This window comes from Aythya ferina (genome assembly GCF_964211825.1).
Source record: "Aythya ferina genome assembly, chromosome: 2".
In the NCBI taxonomy this organism is placed as follows: Eukaryota; Metazoa; Chordata; class Aves; order Anseriformes; family Anatidae; genus Aythya; species Aythya ferina.
The window spans coordinates 140,361,509-140,386,341 of NC_140297.1; the positions used below are offsets into that span (position 1 = coordinate 140,361,509).

At 34.8% G+C, this 24,833-nt stretch overlaps 1 protein-coding gene across 31 annotated transcripts in view; it reads left to right on the forward strand.

Moving 5' to 3' along the window:
- Positions 1-24,833, forward strand: part of RIMS2 (regulating synaptic membrane exocytosis 2) — a 448,070-nt gene that overhangs the window by 343,106 nt on the left and 80,131 nt on the right. For 13 of the 31 annotated variants that reach the window (XM_084510626.1, XM_084510614.1, XM_084510636.1 and 10 more), the window contains 3 exons: positions 2,699-2,731; positions 12,148-12,183; positions 17,431-17,531. The exons of 13 other annotated variants lie outside the window; for them this stretch is intronic. In XM_084510626.1, coding sequence (XP_084366752.1) covers positions 2,699-2,731; positions 12,148-12,183; positions 17,431-17,531 — 170 coding nt within the window. The remainder of the gene's footprint in view (positions 1-2,698; positions 2,732-12,147; positions 12,184-17,430; positions 17,532-24,833) is intronic. 5 more of the 31 variants (XM_084510617.1, XM_084510646.1, XM_084510615.1 and 2 more) reach the window with 2 other exon arrangements.

Genomic DNA, 24,833 nt, shown 5'->3' on the forward strand with positions numbered 1-24,833 from the left:
ATCAAAGCATGACAAAATAGTTGATATTTCTCCTGTTTTACCCAAAGTTGTAATACAATAGCTGGTTTTCATTTGTTTTAGAAGTTTATTCATTCAAAGAGTCTAATTTGTTTCTAAATCTGTGTGTAATACCCAGACTCCATACCACACTCAAGATACACAGTTTATACAAACAAATGCTTGTTCCACAAGAAAGCAATAAAGATGCAAATGAAAACTACCAATTGACACCTAAATTTAATAGAATTTTATTCCATGATTTTGTTTGCAGATTTTAATACATTTCTATCAACAAAGATTGAATGTAGTGTATTTCAAGCTCCAGAACTAGAGAATTTTCATGAATGATCCAGAGAGATTTATGGATCCAGAGAGATTCATGGGTAGCTTCTTAATCATGAGGAGATTGGTTCCTATTAAGTGCTATTGCATCTAAATTAATAGGTCTAATGGAAGGATATTGGTGCATTACTATATCACAAACTACTTCTAATTCACTAATGCTTGCAACAATTAATATACACATTTTACAAACTATGTATATCAAGAAATGAGATATCATCTGAACAGTTATCCACAATAAAGAAAAAAAAAAGACAATGTATTTGTAAATATTTTTTTCCCAATGCTTTGCATGAGAGCTTTTAAAAATTCAGTTTTTAAAACATATCGCCAGATGTGTCTCATACGCAGCCAAATACTGGCTATTCCTTGCTAGAATCCTCCAAAGGGGTCCTTGGCATATTACTAACTTGGAAATTAAGTGGTTCTAAACATCTTCTGAAAACTTCTGAAGTTTTTAAATTTTGGCTTAATGTAGTATATGGCTTAAAGCTATGCTATCCTTACAGCTATTAAAATCCACAAATGGGGTAAAAGGGTGTCATGATAGAGACTTTCTAATGATAGTGTTTGGCATAGTAGGAGTGCTTGCTTTGGGGCTGTAGATAATATATAAACACACAGATAACAGAAAACATTTTCAGAAAAAAAAAAAAGTTTTTATTTTTTTGCTGGGTTTTTGATGATGGTAATAATGATCTATTTATTTAACTGTTACAGAAATTACAGCTACATTGTATTAATATGGGCTGTATAAAATTAAGGAGAAGTAGGTCTTTATTTTCATTGTTAATTTCATACTATGGATTCATTGCACTTTATTATGCAATTTACGCACCATTACTTTTCTTTTTTTTAACATATGAGCACACAGCATCCTTTGTCAAACTGTCAGCTGTTATGCTTTCATATTATATATCTCAAATATAGCACTTAACTGTGTTCATCCTGTAAGCAAATTTAATTGCCTTAAAGTGAATTGCAAATATAAGTTACAATCTGTGTTTACAGCAAAGTTTTGGTGCAGTCTTGACATTTGTTGCATGAAAATGATAATCTGCTAGCTATATAACAAAATAGTTTAACTGTAGAACATGGGTTATCGGATGAAAATTAGTCTTGTCTTTCATTTCATTTTGTTAATTTATATTGCTTATTCTAATTTTGCATTTTTCAGTGCTATTGATAATGACTGCAAAAACTACAGCATATTTTTTGTGGTGTATGAATTTTTCTGGAATTTTTAATCTAATAACTGCAGTGTTACTGAGTTATGAGCAGTATTTTGTGACTCACAAACTGCGAGCAGAACTTAGATCAGGACTTACAGATACATATATTTGCTTTAATTCTGATGCTTTTTTTGTAAGAATGCACTTGTTTTGCTAGTGATGGTAGCTTCATAGTTCAATGTAATTATTATTACTTTTCAAGATAAATTCCTCCCATTCTTTTGCTACAACTAGATGTTCAGTACAGAGAATGACATTGTCCCTCAGATGTTCTCCATGTCTGAATGGCAGTGTGTGTTTTGAATTTGAAATAATAAAGTAAGTAATGAGATAGTTGCTTTGGCATTTAATTTGCATGCATTTCCAATAACTTAGACTACTGTGAGATGAATAATATTTGATTTGGAAAAATATCTGCTGAATTGACCATGAGAGTTATTAGCTATACATTCTCTTTTCTCATATTCAATATTTTGGTCTTGAAAATATTGCCATTGGCAAAGTTTTACAATAACATGGTCCTTTCCAGAGTGTGTTATGTGGATTCTGAAATTCATGAGCTTGTATATCCTTTTGCAAACAATCTGTTTCCTTTTTATTTTCCATTTTGGGTATGCGAAGTTTGGTTCAGAATAAATTAAAATCATTTAATCATTGAATTAATCTAACAATACACTTCCCATTGGTGACTTTAAACTGGGTGTTCTGTACTTGAAAGAAAAAACTAATAATGGCATTCAAGTTAATAACATTCCGAAAAGTTGAACAGTCATGAACAAAAGTGTTTCTGCTAGTTAACATACCTTTTACTATCCAGGTTTCTTTTCAGCTTCATTTCAAGATTGAATTTGATCTCAATTATAACATTTGTTACTTCCTCAGCTCCTCTACTAACCCTGTCTTTGCTGTTCTTTTTCAACTGTAGTTTAACCACTTCTTTCTCAGCTTTCTTTCTCTTTCTGATGTCTTGCTATTTTTCTCCCCATTTACTAACTCTGCACTGCAGACTTCTCTCTAAAACAATTTTTGGCCCTTTCCCTCAGTGTCAGTTTTAACCTTCTGAATACATCCTCTCACGCCCATCTCCTTTGTCTATGTCTGTCCATTACACGATGTGATCACAGAAGAAGCGGAATCATCACGGAGAAGAAACTCAGGTCTGTCTCTTCTACTGCTTTTCTCTGTGCTATTTTTCTCATTTTACCTTTCCTATAGATTTTATCATAGCTCATCTCATATACTTTTCACTCTCTTCCTCTCTCAATATATTAAAACATTAGCAAACTGTAAGAGTTTAAGTTAAATCAAGATGTTTATGTAATACTTATTACCTCTGAATTATGTACTTTGCAAAAAAGTTTAAAATCAACAGATAACACGTGCATACTTTTAGACTTTGAACTGGTTAAGTTTCTCTCATCTGTATTTATTTCCTACCTCCAATATCTTTGTGTTAGCCTCTGAGCTTCCAGCTAGCACAAGAAACACATATGTTTTCTAAACGTATAAACTGTAATTTGTCTATCTTCACATTTGGAAACTTCTACATAAACTAAAAAACTTAGACATAAGAAGTCATTTTTCACCCTGGGGAGGATATAATTTAAGAACCAAACAATCTCAGTAAGATACATATGATACACTGAAATTTCAAGCCTAGCTTTTTTGAACAAAATCCATTTTGATTAGAAGTTGAGTTGTTAAAAAGCTGTTCTCTCATGGAAAAAACTGTAAAACAGAAGGGTTTGATAACAGAGAAGTGAAAACATTAAAGTAGATCTAATTTAGCTGTACTGGTCATGGCTTTTCTTTCATATTGCACATTACTAGTTTTTTAAAGTTTCATATCAAATTTTAGTCTGCCATTTTATTGGATTTTCCACATAATTTGTATTACCAGCACAGAACTAATTCTAGCTACCTCTGAAAATGCAATAGCTGTTCATACTTGACCTGCTTGTTCAGTCATAGTATGTCAGAACAATGAGGAAATTCCCCATATTTAAGCTAATCAAATTCACCTATAAAAGTCTTACACTTTGTTGTGTCAAAGCTCTATTTTTTTTCTATGCTTCTGCTGTTATCCCAATGAATAAGAGAAGTCACCTGAATACCATTTACTTTCTAATCTCGGAAGCAGTTTTTATGTACTGGTTCAGTAAGACTTAGGTAGGATTTAGTCAAACATTTTTTGTTTCCTCTCCTGTGGCTGGCTTGTTCGGAACTCAGTTTTGCCTTTGGTACTACTCTTATCAAAATCCCTTAGAGTCAGAGATTATCTGTGGAGGCTTCCAAAAGTTACTTGCTGTGGATTTCATATTTTACAGATCCCAAGATAGAAATCACTTAAATTACAGGGAGAGCTAAAAGTTGATAATCCTGATCTAGTGGGTGGCATCCCTGCCCATGGTAGGGGGTTGGAAATAGATGATCTTTGAGGTCCCTTCCAACCCAAGCCATTTGGTGATTCTATGACTCTATAGCAACTGGTAGTCAGAGTTACATGATCTGATTTCCTTCTTCCATAAATCACCACTATTGGAAATTAATAAATTATTCTGTAGAAGCACTGAGTTTTCTTATGTTGTGCTTAAGATCCATTTCTAGTTTCTGTGCAGTGGTTCTGAATCTGTTTCATTACAAAAAATAAATAAGCAGATTGGGTGAGCAGTTTCTTATTTGTTCATAATAAAGGAAAAGGAAATTTGTGGACCCTTTTATTAAATAACCCTCCTCTGAGTTATGAATCCTAAATGATTCTTAGAATAGGAAGAAGTCAGTCCTTAACAGGATATCTAGACTCTCAGAAAAGTATGTATTTTTATGATACTTTCTTGAACATATGTGAGAAGACAAACCTGTGAATTGTTAACTTTTTTTGGACACTCCAGTTGAGATAAGCTTCTGCAAAGCACTGTTTTGCTCACTGACAGTGTTAACCAAATGTATTAAGCACTAATAAAGTTAATTGTCTAGCAAAGAAATGCAGAAGCATGGCCAGAAGTGGAGTTGCAAAAATTACTGCCCTTAAACTGAAAGCAGTTAGTTTGCTTTGTGTGTAGGAACATATTTTCAGATACACATTTGAGAGTGGTTATGTGATTAACTTCTGTGCTTTACCTCAATGACATTATAGCTTACACATTTCACTCTGAGGCACTTTGTGCAGCTGTGTGCTCAGCTAAAAGCAAATACGACTTTTCAAAGCCACACCTCCAGAAGGAGATGTTTCCCCGTTGCTTCAGATTTTGCTTTTAGAAGTGGGGGTACTAGGATTATCCATTTACAGTTTTTTTTCAGGAAATGCTTTTCACAGTACCATGCTAGAAAACATTTAGCTGAATCAAACGATTAGCTATTGATTCTAGGTGTTATTAGACCAAGAAATGTTGAAAAAGCTATATATCTGAATATGTGACTGTTGTACTGAAAGAAAGGTGCTATCATTTCCTCTCAATGGACGTTAACATCTTAGCTTTCAAGTTGACAGGATTTTCTTCACTGAAAAAAATCTAGGATTTTTTAGTGGAAATGTCCTATGCTAGTGCATGCAAAGCTAATGCTGTATGTTTCAGGCACAAAGGCAAGTTTCCAAAGCTAACAAAAACATTTTAATACAAATGTCATTATCTGACATCAGTGCAGGTTGATAGCAACCTTAATGATTAAACTCTATTTTCCTTTGGTGAATGAAGAGCTTCACAATGTGCAGTTTTCACAATTTGTCTCTAAAATTTTACTTTGCAAATAATTTAAAATATGTCATAGGATGTATTGTGTGTATTGTGAAACTGTTAGAAAGACATCCTGGTCATCCTGCCTATATTCAGTGTGGGCAGTGGAAGTAAAACTGCCTGCCACAGAACCTCAACCACCAACTGGGAAACTTTCTTTTCACCAGTGGTTCTGATTAACCAGATACTGTTGCATCAACTAATTGCAATTATACTTATTGTGGTCTTCAAGCATATGAGATAGAGAAAACATTCTTCAGTCTTGTGAAATGGATCTAGATGTGAGATGACTTACGTAACTATAGCCCCCAACCGACCACCAAAACTACGAAAAGGCCAGTCTATGACAGTTTAAGGTCAGTAAGTGTACAGGTAGCATAAATAATGATAATTAATTCTAGGTTTAGTTCAGGATGAGAAAGGATGGACTAGTGATGCCCAGTCACTGCTGCTTTTTTGTGGTAGGGCATGGAAGTTAGAAGTTGGACTACCTTCTATTTCTGAAGGGCCCTGAAAGGTAAGGAAATAAGAGTTCTGGTTCTTTTTGACAACTTCTAAAGCAGAATTCTCTCTCAAAATAGGAGCATAGGAGGATTGATTAAAGTTTTTGCTAACTTTCTTGGAGAATGAAGTTCAAATAGATAAGAATTTTGAAATATGTTTCTTGTGTTGTAATATTTTTATGGAAGTTTGTTTTGTTTTGTTTTTAATAGTAACCTGTTTGCTGGGGGTAAAGCTTACAAAACTTAAAAAATGTTAAAGATCAGAGTTGTCAGCCCAGGGCAGTGGAGGGCCAAACAGTAGAAAAGCCTAGAAAATAAACTGTTGGAGGAAGCAAATGAAAAAAAAAAAAAAGATTGAGATAATTTAAGAGAGCAACTGCAGTGGAAGAGAAGGAGCCTTATTTGTATTTGTTTTTATCTACAGTATCATAACAGGTTTTTCAAACCTCCCAGGAGTGAGTCTACTCTGATATATTTACCCATTATAAATAGGACATGACACCCCCCTATTTTTGTTGTTATTGAAGTCACTGTTCCGTGACACACTTCCCTTTAAAGACCAGGGTAGTATTTTGTTTTGTTTCTGTCTTTCTCATGTTGAAAAGGAATTCCTGAAGGATTTTGTAACATATTAGCACAAATGTGGTTAGATGACGTGTGAATCACTGAAGGCTTCTGTGATATTTAATTTGACAGGTTTGTTTAAAATTTCATTCCTTAGACTGTGACTGAGACATTTAAAGAGTCCAACTCTCTATTTGTTCAACAGAGAACAAATTCAATCTAAAGGTATTTAGCATACTAATAGATGTATCAAGTTGGATGGCTGGGAGGTTCTTTGTCCTTTATTTTAATTTTGATTAAAATTAAAACCAGAAACCATAGGCCTCGAAACCCCCAAACTCCAAAATAGCCATCTGTATTGAACCAGGTAAATAAAGGCTGGTCCTCAATCTGGCAAGGGAAAAATAGACAAAATATCAGATTATATAAGTAAAAATGAGAGCATAATTGTGCAAAAAGCAGAATACCATTACATATATATTTTTTATTGGTAAAAATTTGCTATCTGAATTTGCAGTTCTACTGAGTCGTGCATGAAGGTGTGTACACCACTGTTGTTTTTGTGTCCTCTACTTAAGTCTTTGACCGTATTTCTGGCTATTGGGACACTGATGAAAATTTCTTGCATTCTTAGGATGGCAGAAGAATCTCTATTAATAGCTGTTTGCTTTTCTGGAATCTGAGGCATAGTTATCATCAAGTGTTTGTGCCTATGTATTGAAATGGCTGTGTCAGAATGTGAAATATTCAGCGGTTATACTGATGAGTATAGTCAGTGAGAATTGTGAGAAGCTTGAAAAATAGGAGGCTGGAGAACTTAATAAGACTGAGCTAGGGCTTTAATGAAGACAATGCAGAGTTGAATCGTAGCATGGCTGATCTGAATACATTTTCATGAGGACAGAATTTAGGAGCCCACTGGCCCCTCAGATATTTTGCTTTTGCATTTTCAAAATCCTATTGCATATTATTCACATAGGGAGGATTTGTCACAGTTCTTGGGGGAATTGAAATGTCGTGCTTTAGCTAAGGTTAGTCTTACTACTTCTTTAGTAACACCTTTTTTCCATGTGGGATCTTGGCATTCTTCAGAGGCCACCAAAACGTATGTACTTTGTATGAGGCAGCAAGGACAAACATCACAGAGTACCTTGCAAAAATCACTTTGGAAAAGGATCTGTGGGCAAACATAGCATTAAAAAGAAAAAAAAAAAAAGTCATAACTAATTATTATTCTAACGAACATGCAAAATAGAGCTTCCTAGCTTGCTTCACAAGACCTTTGTCCTTTATGAACTGTGCTGACCTATCCCCAGTGATGAAGACCTAAGATAACCCCATCAATTTATGAGCCCACGATTCTAGAGCTTAACTTTCTAGCCTAGATCACCACAGCATCTTATTCAACACTTTTACTAAGCAGTACCATGTATTCTGCAAGTAATGTGAAATAACATTGTTAACATGGTTTAAGCATTGTGATAAAAATTTTTTTAATTGGTGAGAAATATCCCATGGGTTTCAGTCTTTGTTTAGTAATATCAGGTTTGAAGCCAAGAATTTTAAAAAAAAAAAAGAAAAAAAAGACAACAAAACCATGAAGCAAGGCTCAAATAGAAAACAGGAATGCAAAGGCATGTTCCCCCACTAGGAATCTGGCTAAGTGGAATGGTCTTCATTCTAACATTCCCTTTTAAGGACAGTAATTGACATCTCAATCTCATTCAAACAGTAATATAAAAACACTTTAAAACCCAAGCTTTTTGTATTTTTATTTTTTTTTTTTCGTCTTTCACATTTCTGGAGCTGTCAGCTGTATTCTTTTCATTCAGACCGTGATGTGGATCCCAGACTTCTTGGAAAGGCCCTGTTTGTCACAACAATAGGTTTTGTATAATTGCCACACCTTGGACATACAGCCCTGAACTGAAGTTCAGGAGCCATTTACATCAGGCATCCATTAGGTAGTTGTATTTTTCACACTGTAGACAGCCAGATTAACAAAGTTTAGGGCTAATTTCTTAAAGGTAGAATTGAAATTGAATGGCTCTGGAAATAGAGGAAATGTAATCCTTTGATTGAAAGACCTTTAACTGACAAATTCTGATGTTCAAAGTAAATAACATTTTGATTTTCCATTTAGGAGACATTCTGTTTTCCTTTGCCTGTTCTGATAAGAATAGTGTTTCAGAGATTTGTCTCAGTATAAAAATGATGTTCCTGTAGTTTCATAAAGAACTTTCCAAGCGAAATATTTTCTATCAAGTAAGATAGAAGTCATGCTAGCATTTTGAAAAGTACTTATGTAAAGTTACGGTCCTGCTTATAAATTTGACTTTTCTAAATAAAATATTATTTATTAATTCCCACTGCTTTGAAAAGTCAGACTCATTTTTATCAAAGCACTAAAGAAGCTACTTTAACAACTCTATAAATGTAATTGCTATATTACATATTGCTGATTTTATCTTGTGTCAGCAAATATGAAAAGTAGAAACATAAAACATTTTTAATATTATTGTTGTTGTTGTCCTATCTGATGCCTAAATTCAAAGACAAACAAGGAGTTCTGCTTCAGTATGCTCTAATAAGAGTCACATCCTCCGGTTTTGGAAACTGTGATTACTTTAATTCAAAGAAAGGAAGTCTAGGCTTATTTTAGACTCCAGCCTGAGCTAATGCAAGTCTCTCTGTTCTGGATCCCAGGTTAATGTATTATTCTGAATCAGCCTATTGCGGTGATCCTTGTGCAGCTAAAAATCACTTCAGGAAAGAAATTTTGAGGGAGAACCAGGCTCTAACCTTGAGTTTTGGGCAGTGAGGTGTGAGAGGATGAAGAGGTCCCTGGGAGGGCCTCTGAATCCCAACACCTCCTGGTAGTCTTATGGCTACAGAATCAGGTTACAACGTAAGAAATGTCAGTGATAATTCTAATAGTAATTACCAACTGCAAAGTGGAACAAGGTTTTGAGAGAGGATCTTTCAGTATCTATCCCTCTGTTTCATCTCTGTATTTTTTTTCTGTACTTCCGTATCTCCATATTCTGATTAAGCTGAAAACTGGTATAGTTATTTTCTGTAATGTACAGAGATGTCTCCTTTGTGAAAGGACTGATTTTTTTCCCCAAATTATTTAATTGTGAAAACATTAGCTGTTAAGTTGATATAATTACAGCACATGATAGAGCATATGTATTTAACTTTGTAAATCAAGTTTAATTCAGGTGATAAAGAAAACCATTGAGTAATGTGATGATATTGAAGAGCCATATAAATAGAAATACAAAAAGATTTTTAGGATTGATTGTCGACTGTGTCATTTTGTATTATTCACTTTGAGACATTTTTAAATCATCTTATAGTGATTTACTGGTTTTCAGCATTTTCAAAGTTAATAGTTAAGGTTATTTTTTATTTATTTTTAAAACTTGAGCACCTAGTAACTGGGGGAACCAAAATCATTGATTACTATAGCATCAACATTCTGAAATTGCTTTGATTTTTTTTTTAAGAGGGAATGATTAAGCTTAAAGTTGCTATGAAGATATTTTTTTTTTGCTGAGAAGTTGGCCTTGTTTTGTTCGCTCGGTGATGCTGTTCAGTTTTGCTGCTTCTGCCCAAGTGAACTCTTCCTCAATTCCATTTTCTGTTCTTTCTAATACTCCTTCAGACAGCTCTTCACAATACAAATGAAACCTCATTTTGGAGAGTAGGGCCCACTCTTGCTGACCTTTTCTTTAAAAATCTAAAGGATTTATTTGTTGTAGAGATTTGCAATAAATATCACCACATTTCAATTACACTTCTGAAATTCAAAAATCTAATAGAATATCATGCTTGCTGGTACTATAGTATTCTTTTCTGAAAGTCAATTTCGAAATATATTTTTATATACTTTAAATGGAAAGCAAGAACAAGTGAATCTTAGGCAGGTTACAAGTTTCCCATATTTTGACTGTCTTCATTTAAAAATTCATGGTTGAAAAGTCCTGTGGCCCAGAAATACAGAAGAATGGACTTCTAGGCATCTTTAAAAAGGAATTGCACCATATAATATTAGATTTCTGTATTAAGATTATATTTCAGGCAAAGTAAAGATTTCTTTTCACCATAATTGTGAAATAATTTAGAAGTTTTATCATCCTGTTTGTGTTCAAACTGAAGGTTAGTTTAATGGCTGTTTCTTCACTTTCATCTATTTTGCATTATGTTGAGTAGTATTGCTATCAAATAGCTTTCTGCTTTAGAAAGCAGTAATATAGTGGGAGACAGTGTTGTATTTACAGCTCTTGTATTGGTGACAGCAACTTAAAAAAAATAATAAAAAGCAGAGGAATGCATAGGGTCTTGTTTAAAACCATGCAAAAAATGGGACAGGAAAAGACAGGGAATGGTTGAGGTTTCAAGAACCCAGTTGATATCCACTGATTTCCAAAACTGTACACTTATGACTTGCCATATCTTTTTCCCATTAACTTGCCTTACAGTTCCACTAGGAGTTGCCAGCAGGAAAACCACCTTGATCCCACACAGAATGGGACATAAATGCCAGATCCCATTAAAGTGCAGTGCATTATTTATGTTCTCTGCAGGAACCCATTTTTCTTTCTTACACATCTACTTAGCCCTGGTATGATTTCTTTTTAAGAATGACTTAGTCCTCTATTTTGATACCCATCTACAAACTGATATTTCTTCAAAATATAACACCTCTGTTTCCCTCTTCAACTGGTAATATCCTGTGTATTGCAAACTCGATAGTAATTTTGTGAGCAACTTTCAATAACCAGTAATTCTGGAAAAATAACTAATTCTAATAATACATGCTATTTTTGGTTTGTGACTGGGGGGGAAATTGCTCCTTATTTATGGGATTGTATTAATTGAAATTAATATAATTTGGGCCTAAAGTATGAAAAAGAAACAGTCTGCTTAAAAGTTAATGTGTTTCTAATTAAAGTAAATTTCATCTGACTTTAAAAAAATTTCACATTAATTGCCAAACTTGGATTTCAGAATGCAGTATTTATGTGCTGCCAAACTATTTGATAGGGATCCAATGTATTTTCATTTCTCTGTGGCAGAGGAATGCCCTGAGCCATATATAACCTTTGATATATATTCAGAATATTTGTTGGCATCAGTTATTTGGATTTATGTGCACAAGCTGAGTTCTGAGTATTGATGTTAATGTCTTTTGTGCTTCATAATTTTTTAGCTCTAAGACAAGGTACAGTAATATCATTAGTAAACCTTTTAACCTGTTGAAGCTATGTGAATTGATTAAACCAAGGAAGATTTAAAGCGATTACTGGAAACCATTCTGACACATGCAATTTTTATGCTTGAATCATTAAACTACATATTGTGTGTGTGCTGCATAAAACATACACTACAAAGATTTTTTTACTTTTATTTTTTGTTTCATCATATTCAAGGAAATTGTAAAGTAACTATGTCTGAAACCTACCTTGCTGTCTTTTGTATTGAGCGTGTTAATGATTCTGGAAGTGCACAAAGTACACATGGGTTTCCTTGAGGACGTCTGTGATAAGGGTGCACAAATGTATGCAGTAGCATGCAGTGTATATGCCTCTGGATGTAGAGCACTATACATGGTTGGTTGACTAAACTCATCAATTTGAATTAATTTGATGGGTTTTATTCTTTTTTCCTTTTAAATGCATGCTTTATTATTATTACTTTTATTATTATTTCTGCATTTTCTCTCTCCCTCTTTTTGTTTTACATATTGCTTTCATTTGTTTGTAGAAGAAAAGAAAGCAGATCCAGAGAATGGGGATACAGGTAGGGTGACATTCAAAACATTTTTGTATTTTTTTTGCCCTTAAATTCTTTGATTTACTATGTTTAAACAAATGTGTTACTGTGGAGCTGGATCACAATATTGATGTATCTATTCTGAAATCACAAAAATACTAGGAAACAAAAACTGAGAAAGGGCTTTCCCAAATGTAATTCCTTCCCTTTCTTAAGGGAGTCAATTTAGAGGGACAAATGGGAGGAAAGAGACCAGGTTTAGCTAAAGAAAGCTCTCATACACCTTAACACCTGTTTTCTTCTCCCAAATCCAGGCATGGAACATGCACACTGCCTTTTCTCTCTCTGTTACAGGTTTCTGACCTCCAACATCTCAGTGTTTCTGTAGTTATTATTTTTCCTCCCTTTGCCTGAGCCATTGTTCTACCCAGATTTTGTATGTCTTTTGTCCATGCCTATCCAAAAGTGAATCTGTCCTAATACTTTAAGAGGAACTCCTCTCTGTTTCTGTACCCCGTATTTCCCTTCTACTCTCTGTGTCCCAGCAGCCCTGTTGTGCAGTACTTTACAACTCCTTCTCCAAATTTACCACTATCACCTGCATCTATAATAGCTAGAAGAGTTTAATAATTCCCACTGGAGAAGGCAATGAAAGGAATGAACACAACTCCCAGCTCTTTTTAGTTCCTTTTTTTTTTTTTTTTTTTTTTTTTTCATAAACAGGTTTGTCTTAGGCTAAACTTAAGGCCATTTTTGTAGGCCCGTTTGCCTCTAGATGTGGACCATGGGCCATCAACTGAAGAATCTTAGCCTACAGAAGAGTCAATATTTGTCCTGAACATCCAAGATCAGCCTTTAAGTCCTGGCTGAACTAAACAATTGCTTATTTCCTTGTAAAAATGTGACTCTAAATTGAGGTCAGGGAAAGTTAGGTATCAATCATACCACTGGTTACAATTTTTGTCATTAAAAAAATATCAATTATGATGAAAAGTTTAATGCTCAAGTAGCTGAATCCTATCAAATTTCAAGATCAAACATTAAAATAATGGTTTGCATTTGAAGTTGGGGCAGCGATTCTAGTGCTTGTGATGAGTCCTTGCAGCTCCAAGGACAGGTTGCAGGTTTGCTGCCATAGTTGACCTTACTCTTGGCTGTGCTGTGGCACTGTTGGCAACCTCTGGCATTTTGAGACTATGCTGGCACTGTAATATTGCTGTTTTCCTGCAGCATACTTGTCGTGGTTTAACCCAGCTGGCAGCTAAATACCACGCAGCCGTTCGCTCACCCTCCCCCCTCCCTCTCTGGGACAGGGGAGAGAAATGGAAAGTGAAGCCCGTGAGTTGAGATAAAGACAGTTTAATAAGACAGGAAAATAATAATAACAAAATAATAATAACAATAATAACAATAATGTTACAATGGTGATAATAGGAAAGTAATAATAATATGTACAAACAAGTGATGCACAATGCAATTGCTCACCACCCGCTGACCGATGCCCAGCTTAACCCCGAGCAGTCCGGCCCCCTCCCCCCGGCTAGCCACCCCTATATATTGTTTAGCATGACGTCAGATGGTATGGAATACCCCTTTGGCTAGTTCGGGTCACCTGTCCTGGGTCTGTCCCCTCCCAGCTCTTACTGCACCCCCAGCCTGCCTGTTGGCAGGACAGAGCAAAAGGCTGAGATGTCCTTGGCTTGGTATAAGCACTGCTCTGCAACAATTAAAACATCGGGGTGTTATCAGCACTCTTCTCATCCTAAGCCAAAACACAGCATTCCACCAGCTACTAGGAAGAAAATTAATTCTGTTCTAACTGAAACCAGGACAATACTGTATTCTAAAATTAGGGAGAATGGCAGGTATTGAATCGGCAGCTAGAGTTTTGTTAGCCATTTCCCTGTGCTGATGACAACCCCATGGAGCTGACTTCCAGGCCCTGTTGTGTGTTTACATTAGAAAGTTGTTTAAAATAAGCAAAACTCTGAGGTGTTCCCCTCAGTTTAATGATCCCAGTTGCGTTAGGTGAGCACCATCAGGCTTTGTTCTTCCATCAGTCTGTCTTTCTTTTATGGTATTCTTGTGGCTGAAGTTTGCATGTCTCATTGTTTGTGTTGGAGGCACAGCTCTTGTCTAAAAACAAAATTTTGGAAGGAGGTTAAGGCAGAAAAAGTTTACTAATGAAATCACATCTGCCTGGCCAAAACTTGATTGCATGTCCTTTGAAACATGATGGCATGACATGAAAGACATGAAAGTATACCTTAACTAGCTTTAATCTTTCTAGTGCCAATCTCTGTGCAACCCTGAACGTTTGTTGTACTGAGCTCTAGCTAATGACCTGAATAACTCAAGGGCTCAGTCACCTGGTGCTACCAGTGTAAAAGCTGATGCTCCTACATTTTTACTAATATTGATAACAAATATCTAGTAATAAGTTAGTTCTGGCTCGCCTACATGTACTTGCTATACAACTCTTGGCTACAGAGAAATCCTTGGTGTAGGACTGATATTGAGGCTTGGTTAACCAAGTCATGTTAGGAGCTGAAGCTTCCTAATACACAGAATTACTGGACTCTGTTGGAAGCACTTTCTGCTTCTGCTAAATCCCCCCCCAGCTAAATTTTAGTTAAGAACAGATTTGCCAGCAGAACCAGAGATGGTCAATAGCCCTGCATTTGTACCACTTAGTGCAAATGTGACTTAGTGCACTTAGACCACGTGAACAGGACGTGGCCATGACACTCTCAACCTTTCCTGCTCCCATCCAGATCACGGCTGCATCTGGCATTAGTTACATGGAGATAAGCCTGCAGCAGGCATTAGTCTGTGCAGTCTTTCTGCATATCAGCTCCATGCACAGCAGAACCAAAGATGAGCTTGTGCATTATTAACTTCCCACTGCCCTCAGGATTTCCTCTTTTTTTGGCGTGACTGAATTCATCTGTTCTTTAAGGACATTTTCAAAAATATATAGTGGGTTAGATTTTCTTGTAACAAGTTTTTATTGGAATTGAGTGATTTTTTTTTCTAAGCTTTGCTGTGTTTGTTTTTTTTTCTTGAGATGAAAATGAGCCACCAACCATGGCACCTCTTGTGCCATGGAGGGCTCCATTTTCGACTGTATTTCAGTGCTTGATTTTGCAGAACACATGCAATTGGATTTGTGGAAACCTACCTTTCAATTTGCCATAGATCACAGATACGGAAAAATGTTTCCACAAGTAATTGTGGAATTTTTAATGCGTGATCAAGAGGTGTTATTTCTTCACTTCTTGTCATTTACTGAAGTTTGGCAGGATGTCTGTGGACAAAGAACAGACGTGATGATTTCATAAGAAAACTTCATAAGAAAAACTTCTGGTGAGAAATTGTCTCCTTCATTATGTTACTGAAGAATGACGGGTGGATTTGTAAATCCAATTTCAGCAAAAGGCAATTTATTTCTTTAAGCAAAAGTTAAGAGTATTTTATTCCAAAAATACTAATGTATTATTTCTGTCATTGAAAAAAGAGAAAAGTATCACTTTCCACTTCAGAGTTTCTGTTTTAAAGAGAGAATATCTTTATAGTGCATTTAAAACCAGATCCTTAGAAAAACCACTGCAGCTTAAAGATAAATTGGCAGGTATTGCTGAGGCACTTTTAATAGTTGAGATAAAATGCAATAGGAAAAAGTAGCTATATTTTATTTTAGGAATTTTCACCAGCAACTGTTGTTTTCATTACGTCTCTCCCTATTAAACACCATTTATTCTTTTGCATTCATTTTTATTGATTCACGTCTGTCTTGACGGTTTCTCTGAAGTCTCTTCATTCACTTTGACTGTAAGGAGTAAAGATGGAGAGTTGGAATAAGAAAATCAGAAGCCAGAAGATTTATAGATAACTGTAAAATTTAGTGTTCTCAAATTCCTTTTTCCTTTCACCCCATTCCTTCCATATTTTCCATGGTGTAATGCAGGATGTAGCTGGCAGGCTTTTCTAGTAGTGTGTGCAACAGTCATTACTGTTCTACAGAAGGAAAATACAAAACTCAGAGGCCCTGCAAAGACCCTCTGAAAAGCCTCGCTTTACTATTAGATTGTGACATAGATCTAAGGTTTAGAATTTAAGTCAGATTTATATAATACACTGGAATCTAATATTCCAATCACAGCTCCATAAATACAGGTCCAGATTGTTCAGTGGTTATAATATACAGAAGCTTCCTAACTTCTGGATGGATTCTGATAAACTAATCCTAGGCAACCTTTGTGCTAAAAATACAGGCAGTTTAAGAGAAATGCCAGTCAAAAGGAATGCTTATTAGCATTTAGTGGATAATGACTTATTTTTGATTTATACCATGCTAAAGTGGAAGGGAAGCAAGCCTCTATGTGTAGATGACTATATTTTGCTTGAAAATCTTTTTTTAATTCTGGGCTGTTCTCTTCCTTTCTTTTTTTCTGTTTCTATTTCTCACACTTTCCCTTAAGCTTTGACACTTAATTCCTTATTATTTTGCATAGTAACTTGTGCTGTTACAGTACCAGTTGGCAGAAAACAGATGATGCCTGTGTTGTATAGTAAGCAGCCATCTCGACTGAGACTGATCATGTATTTGGTCTAAGAAGAGTTAATCCTGAAATCATTCTTGAAGTAGCATGTCATTAGAATATGATACAGTGATACCACTGGGTGGCTCTTTATCATATCTTTACACATCTTGAAAATACTTTGAGCAAAATAAATATATGCTTAAATGTAATATAAAGCTTAAATGTAAGCTTTGCCAGCCTGTGGTCATTACTTGATTAGTAATTTGGTACAAAAATGCTGGTATCACACCAAAATAAATGCAGAACCAGAATCCCCACCTAAAATAAACTGGTCAGCTTTGCATTTTATTTATTTATTTATTTATTTATTAATGAAAGACTTTGTTTTTGTTGAATATTTTTTGTATTAAAACTCTGTTCTGTAGAAACATTATATTCCATTTGCATTCATTTCTTCCACAATATTGGATTCATTTAAATTGTGCAGATAATTCAGTGCTTATTAAGACTGCTGAAATACTTACTCATCTACAATTTTCCTCCTCTTACAACTTTTGTTTTTGTGCAAAATTGTATCTCAGAAACTAAAATTGTATACACCATAATTTAAGTAAATTGGATTTTATCTCTTTCTGTTAAAAATGCTATGAGTGTAACTTTAAACTTGGAATTGAGGATGACTGTATTTATTTCCTTTTTTTTTTTTTTTTTTTTTTTTTCAACTTAACAGGTTCAATGGATGTAGAAGAGAGAAATCGCCAAATGAAAATGAGCAAGTACAAACAGGTAGCGGGATCAGATTCCAGGCTGGAACAAGATTATCATTCAAAGGCAAGGGAGTTTTGTTTTGAAAAACAAAAAAAATATGTTAAAGTGAAATACCCAATATCGCTTTTAGAAAACAATTGATGAGTAGTGGGTTGTTTCTTCAGTAAAAGTTTTTTGCGTATCTGTAATAAAATCATTGGAAAAGTGCAGCAAAAATCTTAAGACAGATTGGTTTTGATTACTAAAATTTAGGAAGGATAAGTTAATTAAGAGTGGCAGTGTAATTATCCATTGGAATGAATAGCAGTGCCATGATTTAAAAGCTCAAAGAGAAGGTAAAAAGAGGTTCACTGAGTGACACATGCAATGAGAGTTATTGAAATCTGTCCATGGCTTTCATATAGTTGAACACTGGTCTGTCTTGGTCTACTGAAAACCAAAGTTCATAATGCTACTTAATTTAATAGTGGCAGTTTAGCACTTGGAAAGGTACTGTATACATCAACACAGGCTTCTACATCAGAAGTGGCCAGATTTGCCAAAAATGTGAATTGTTACATAGTAGTATAGCCCCAAATATATTATCCAAAAATTCCTGCTATCTGGAACAGGGTCATGTCATATACAGTGTGTTAATTAAAATAATCAAGATATTTCCAATTTAAAGTCCTATTATACAAAAATAATTTAGTGTCCTCTAAAAGACTTCATTAATTGAGGTCAGATTATAAGTGAGAAACACGAGACTTCTGACCTATTAAAGCTGTTTGAGGAAGAGAAGTCTGTTTAAGACTTTTATTTCCAGGATGTAGTTCCTTTGCTTACAGGATTAGCAGTTATTGTAAACTGAGCTATTTAATGTTTGAAGGCCAAAAAAACCCCAAATTTATTAAGTAGTATTAGTTTTGCACATCATGTAGACTTATATACTTGATGTAATTCCTTTTGAAAAAATGAGTTTAATTTTTGGGAAAATAGAAGGAGAACTTTTTCAAAGCCCTTGACAAAATGGAGAAAGCTATTAATGGAAATAGAATTGACAAAACAAACAAAAAACCTGTGAAAACGGCTTAAATATTTTAACTTTATAGATGTGCTACATGGTTATTTGCATATTTCCCCTGTATACTTTTCACTGTAGAACACATAAGAATTTTTATTAACATGTAGAAGGGACTTGGAATACTGACATGTCTAGATGCTTGCTATGTGGTGACGTTTATGGCAAAATTATTTTCATGTGTCTATATTGTCTGCTTTGAAAGGTGTTACCTTTTACAGGCGAGCATAATACTGTGAGCAGGCCTTCTTGTGTTATGATTGTATGTACCATAAAAAATGAATTTATGTATTGTATGTATAACCAGATTTATTCTGCTAATTTTCCTGCTCCCTCAGTGCTTGCCTGAAATTTGAGTCAGAAGTAGGACTGGTATAGAGTGTAGAGAATAAATGTGCTCTCATATGAGGGAGCTGAATAGAATATAATTACCTAATGAAGCATTTTCTACCCTTGTTTTTCCATTTCACCCACACCATATTATTGGTCCTCACAATACATCTTTATCTTTTAAATTAAAATTTTAATATTTGGTATTATTGGAATGTATTAAAGAGGAAAAAAATTAATGGAATTCTTTTATGAAAATGGTCGTTTATTTATTGCAAATATCAAACAAATTGTCTCCAGAAATAAACAGTTAATTTACTCTTATGCCAAAGTGTAGTTTCAATATTTGAAAATGAGTTATCTATTCTATCTCTGAACTCATGGAACTAGACACTGAATATTCACTTTAATCATAGAATGGTTTGGATTGGAAGGGACCCTAAAGATCATCTAATTCCAATGTTAATTGAAAATGCATTCTTAAAAATTCTAGTTTTTAAGCTAAATTAGAACTGTATCTCTCATTTGCCATATGAGAGATCTGCCTTCATTTTTTCGCTAACACTGCTTCAAATTCTTTAATTAAGCGATTATATCATCTAGAGACAGAAAACGAGTAAGTACAATTTATCTAACTGGTTTCTACAAAAATTCTTCTGGAATCATCAGCTGAAACACATATGTAAGAAGCTGAGTGAAATTTCATGTTCAATATACTAGGCAGTGACTTAGATTTTTTTTAAGACCGTCAGCTGGCACAGCAGGCAGTCAAGTGTGTCATGCCTGAGAAAAAATGTCATTATCTAAGCGTTAAATGACATTTGGGACAGCTAGCAAATATAATTTTATATTTCTGTTGTATGTCTTTCTTTAAATGGAAATAAACAGTAACTGAGTGTTCCTCATAATTACTTTCAGAAAAAACACCCTTCTTTGCTGAGAAAGCAAAAGATTTAACAGCAGAAGTGGGACAATATTAAAATAGTTATCCTCTAATATACCTCTCTGGTTTGGTTCTACCTCTGGAATTCAGTACTGGTAGCTTTTTACACTGATGTGATACATAATCATGCGTTAAGAAGCCTGTGAGAAAAGTTTATTTTGACATGTGCATTCATAAAAGCAGCTAACATAGGAAACTGCCCTTCCTTTTTATGGCTATGTATGACTGATATAAATGCAGATTGCATTTTTACTATTCATATACATGCCTCATCATTTTTTCAAAACTGAGTATTTTGTCTTCCATAGTATTTTGGCAGGTCATACATACAGTGTATAAGAGTTCTCTCCTTACATGCAGAAGTTGTGTTAGTATGGTTTCAGCACAGACATAAGGAAAACAAACAGCATATTTGATTTTAAGATAAACATATTTACAACTGAGGAGACATGAAAGGAAAAATAGTGGGGGTGTAAAGGAATAAGCAAAAGTATTCTTGGTGTTAGAACAACTAGTTATTTCTAAATATTGAATGCTAGTAGAATTGTATAGGAATAGATAGTGAAGTCTGAATATCAATGCTGGTAGCATTGAAAGCTGACATGCAGGAAAACCTGAGTTCTGGTTACACAAAAAGAAAGCACAGGAGTACAAGAGCATTCCACCAGAGAAAAAGAAAAATAGCCATCGGCCATACTGTGACTCTGCAACACTAGCCTGATGTATATAATGTTCCTCAAGAATATTTCTAGGGCTAGTTTATTCTTTTGGATGAAAACTAAGCTTCCCAGTTCTTAAATGTTCAAGCAAGATGATGCACTGTGAAGAGAGAAGGCCAAGATCAGAGACCAGAGCTCAGAGAAGCTGAGTGAGTAGTGTGCTAGATTCTCTCTGGTCTCATTTGATTGAGATGGTTTTTGAAGATGTTTCCTGAATTCTCTCTTAAATCTCTGCATTTCTTCTTGTATTGTGCTGCTGCCATTAGCTCTCCTGTCAAGCAGATCGATAGGTGGTGCTATCATTGGTAAATCCTTCCCCTGGCTGACAAATGAAGGGAAAAGGGTGGGAGGAGTCCTGCTGCTCCTTTCTCCTTGCTGCCACAGCTAGGACATGGCCAGTGGGTTGACTGGGAAGAGTGGGCGAAAAGACAGAAAATACTTCCTAGACATGTTTGCAATCAACATGAACTCAGTGTAGCTCAAGAGAGAACTCCATCAACTGAGGTCCTATTAGCCCCTCCAAAAGGGTCTGAGTGATTAAAACTGTTGCATGCTAGACTCAATGAGGCTCCTTATATCGGAGTCAGAATAGGGAAAAATGGTTGTTTTATTTAGAACCACTTGTAAAACAGAGGCTGGTAACTAGATGACACATATAATCTCAAAGTATCATGAGGTTCATTTTACTTGTTTTATTAGGAGGAAATAATATACTTACAATATGCCTACATATAATAATAATATGCCTACAAAAAGGCATAGAGAAATCCTTTTATATAATATTAGTGATACATTAATTAGGGATATAATATAATAGAGCAACAAAGTTGGGTTAAAAGTTGTAAAAAACAAGATAAAATTGGAAATTTTAACAGAACTGTTGAAGAGATTACTTAGCCAAATGTAGAAAAGAATGCATCAAATAGAACAGTAATACAGAACACTGACGAGAAATTTCCAACTTCAGCTTTAATGATTCATATTGATGACAAGACTGAAATTTTCTACATCATCAGCTGTATGTAATGCCATAGTTGCTGCTCTCAACAATCAAAATTCAAGATTTAGATTTGCCAGATACTGTACATCATAAATGTATGAGCATAACTCTTTCTGTGTCTAGTGTAGCAAACTAGTAGTACTGACAGAGTAGCACACTTCTTTTTGGTATTCTAAAGCCTTAGCAAGACCAAGATAAATTAACCAATGGAAAAGAAGACTTCAGCATGTGTTCATTTGACTAGTGCAGATGCAGGTGGATGCCCTTGAAGCATGTAAGTGCTGAAAAGTTGCAGTTCTTCAGGCTGAGCCATTTTGATTCAGCAATGAATTGAGTACCTCCTCATGATCTACTTGGGTGCAAGAATGTGCAAAAGATAAGTGTGCAGCTCTCCAAGAGCTGCCTTTTTTGCTCTGAAACCTGCAGTAAGTAGTTTTGGCAGTGGTACAGCTGCTCGTGGTATCCTTTGACCTGTGTTGATAGAAACATTTGTTATAATAGTGTTTTGGGGTTGTATTGTGAACAATTATGAATACACATCTTTGGTACTAGAGTTGTTTCTTGCAACTTCTCTTGTTAAGGAAGTAAATATGACATATTCAAACATATTGAATAAAAATGGAAGCTAGGTTAGATATCCATATTCCATGAAAACAGCGTAGAAATGGAATGCTGTTTCATATAGATTCCTTTTTAATGTACTAGTTTAATTTTTAAAATATTAGATACCTGGATAAAACTTGAAAAGATGAAACATAATTAGAATGGAGCTATGCTGAAAAATAATTAAGAAAGGAATAATTAATATCAATAATACCACACAGTTATTCTATGCAATTACTTTCTGTAAGATTACCGTAAAGCTACAAACCTAGACAGTATAATTTGATAGACTTATGATGGAAATAGCTGTGCACAGTTTTATTGGGTCCCCTTGTCTTTCCCTTCCTCACCTCCACACCAAGCAGCTTTTTGCCCCAGGATGTAAACCAAACCCAAACACCAGCTATGCTAAGAAAGGATTATCCATGTGAGAAGCCTGTTTAGTTATTCCCTGTCCTGTGGCTCTTCCAATGGGCTAGTCGGTAATTGTATTTTTGGACAGAAACCTAGACAACTAAACTAGCCATCTGGTCTGAAAGCAAAGGTCCTGTTGATCAGCCATGCTCGTTTGTGATCTGTGAGGACTTCTACTACTAAATAGGAGAGATAATCTCTATGGCTCAAAGTGCTGATAGGATTTATACTTTCAGTCAAGAATTTTATTATATTTTTAATATAAGAAGTTAACGGAATAAACTGCTGATGTTGCAGTCCTAGTTCCTGTAAATACAGGATTTAAAGTTTAATTACGCAACTTAAAAATGCAGCTAGGTGAAATAAAAATCCTAGATTTGAACTGCTTGCACATAGTAATGTGAAAAACATCTCTTATTTCACTCGTATTTTCATTGCAATCCTATATTTTGCTGATGGGTTAAAAGTGATTTAGCAACTTTGAGTATAGATGTGGATGTAATTTCGAGGATGTAATTTCGAGTATTTTCTTCTTTAGTTAATGATATCCAGACTCTGAGAAACGATTTCTGTTTCATAGTGCTTCATAGCTGTCATGTTTCTTCTTAATTTAATTCAAGCTCTTGCTTAATTTGTTTTCATTTTGTTGCTTTTCTAATTTATTTTTGAATCTTGAATATCTGTGTTACCAGCAGAGATTTAGGGTAGTCTGAAAAGTTATACGATGGTTAACACAAATACTGCATTCAGATACCGTGATGAAGGCTGACAAAAATTGACTGATACTGACTTGCTTATCTGTCTGCAGGTTCTTTGTATTGTCAGCCATTTTCTTAGTTTTTGTGTAAGCTTATGTTGCTAATAGTATATCTAGAAAGCATTATAAAATGAACTTAACGTATCCTGTAATGTTAGAATGAGTCTCAAAGAGAAAAAATGAGTCCTTAAAGTAAAAAAAAAAATAAAAAATAAAATCATCAGTCTAATTTGGTCCTGCATATTCATTAGTTGTTAGAATTGATTGTAAAAACAAAGGGGGTTCAATAGCAGAAAATTTTTCTGATTTAAAAATCAAACCCAAAATGCTCAATGTAGCACAAATTCTTGGATTTTACTCTTATAGCAATAAGTTAAATGCTCTTTTGCAAAAAGCAAATATTTCCCGGGGGGGGAAAAATAAATTTATCTAACATATATATATATTTCAAAACGTGTATGAAAAAAAAATCTATTAAAGCCATATTCAATAGTGTAATTGTAGCCATCCTACTAATAATGACATTTAAAAATCATCTGGGTACTGTCCTGACCAATTTCTAACCAGACTAATCACTACAATTTATCTTAAATCCTTTTTTCCTTTTTATAATAGAAGACATTTTCTTCTCAGAACTGCTTTACATAGATCTGTGAATTGTTAAACTGTTAGTCTATTTTGTTTCAGAGTGGCTTTCTTTTCATAGTAAACTTAAATTATTTCTATTTACAGGTTTTTTTCCTCAATTTAAGCCATAAAGTTCCAGGATGCTATTGAACCGAGTAACAATTAATGTATAAAATTATATATATGTGTCTTGAGTTCATTTTCTGTGGTGTACTAAAACTGATGCTGATAATAGATGAGAAGATTTAGAGAAAAAAAAAAAAAAACAACAAAATAATTGGGAAATATGTACTAAATATCTGGGTGCCTTAGTGACATTCAAAAATGCTGAATATAGGAAGTTAATAGAGTTGCTCTAATGGTCAGGGAGCCCAAGAAGTGAGGGTGATAGTCTGTAATAATATATATCGCACCAGACAGCCGTTTGTGCTTCTTAATTCTGTGCCAGGCAGAACAGGCATGAAAAGGCTGTGATTCACATTTAGAAGATGACAAGAGTAGAGCCATTGCTCCAGCTCAGCCAGAAACATGTTTGCTGGATCAGTTTGCTAGGCTATTGACCTTGAAAAACCAAGGAGAACGTTGCATGCAGTAGGAATTGATAAGCCTGGAGTTCTAGTGCATAGAGCCTGCTTAAATGTGTAGGATTCAAACCGAGGAATCCTGCAGGAGGTGCTCCTGGGATGGCCACCTGTGAGCAGCTTTGGGTGGTTCAGTTGGGCATGCCTTAGGTCAAGGATTCAACCAGAGTTTGCTCTTACAATTTGTAATTCTTCACTAAAAGTGTTTTGACTGTAATAACGAGGCATGTGAAGTGGTTTTATTACTGTGGATGTTTTATTTTGTCCAGCCTTTGTATTAGATGGGTTGGTTTTGTTTAATAGCAGCCCCAGAGAAGTCATGGGTAATTTT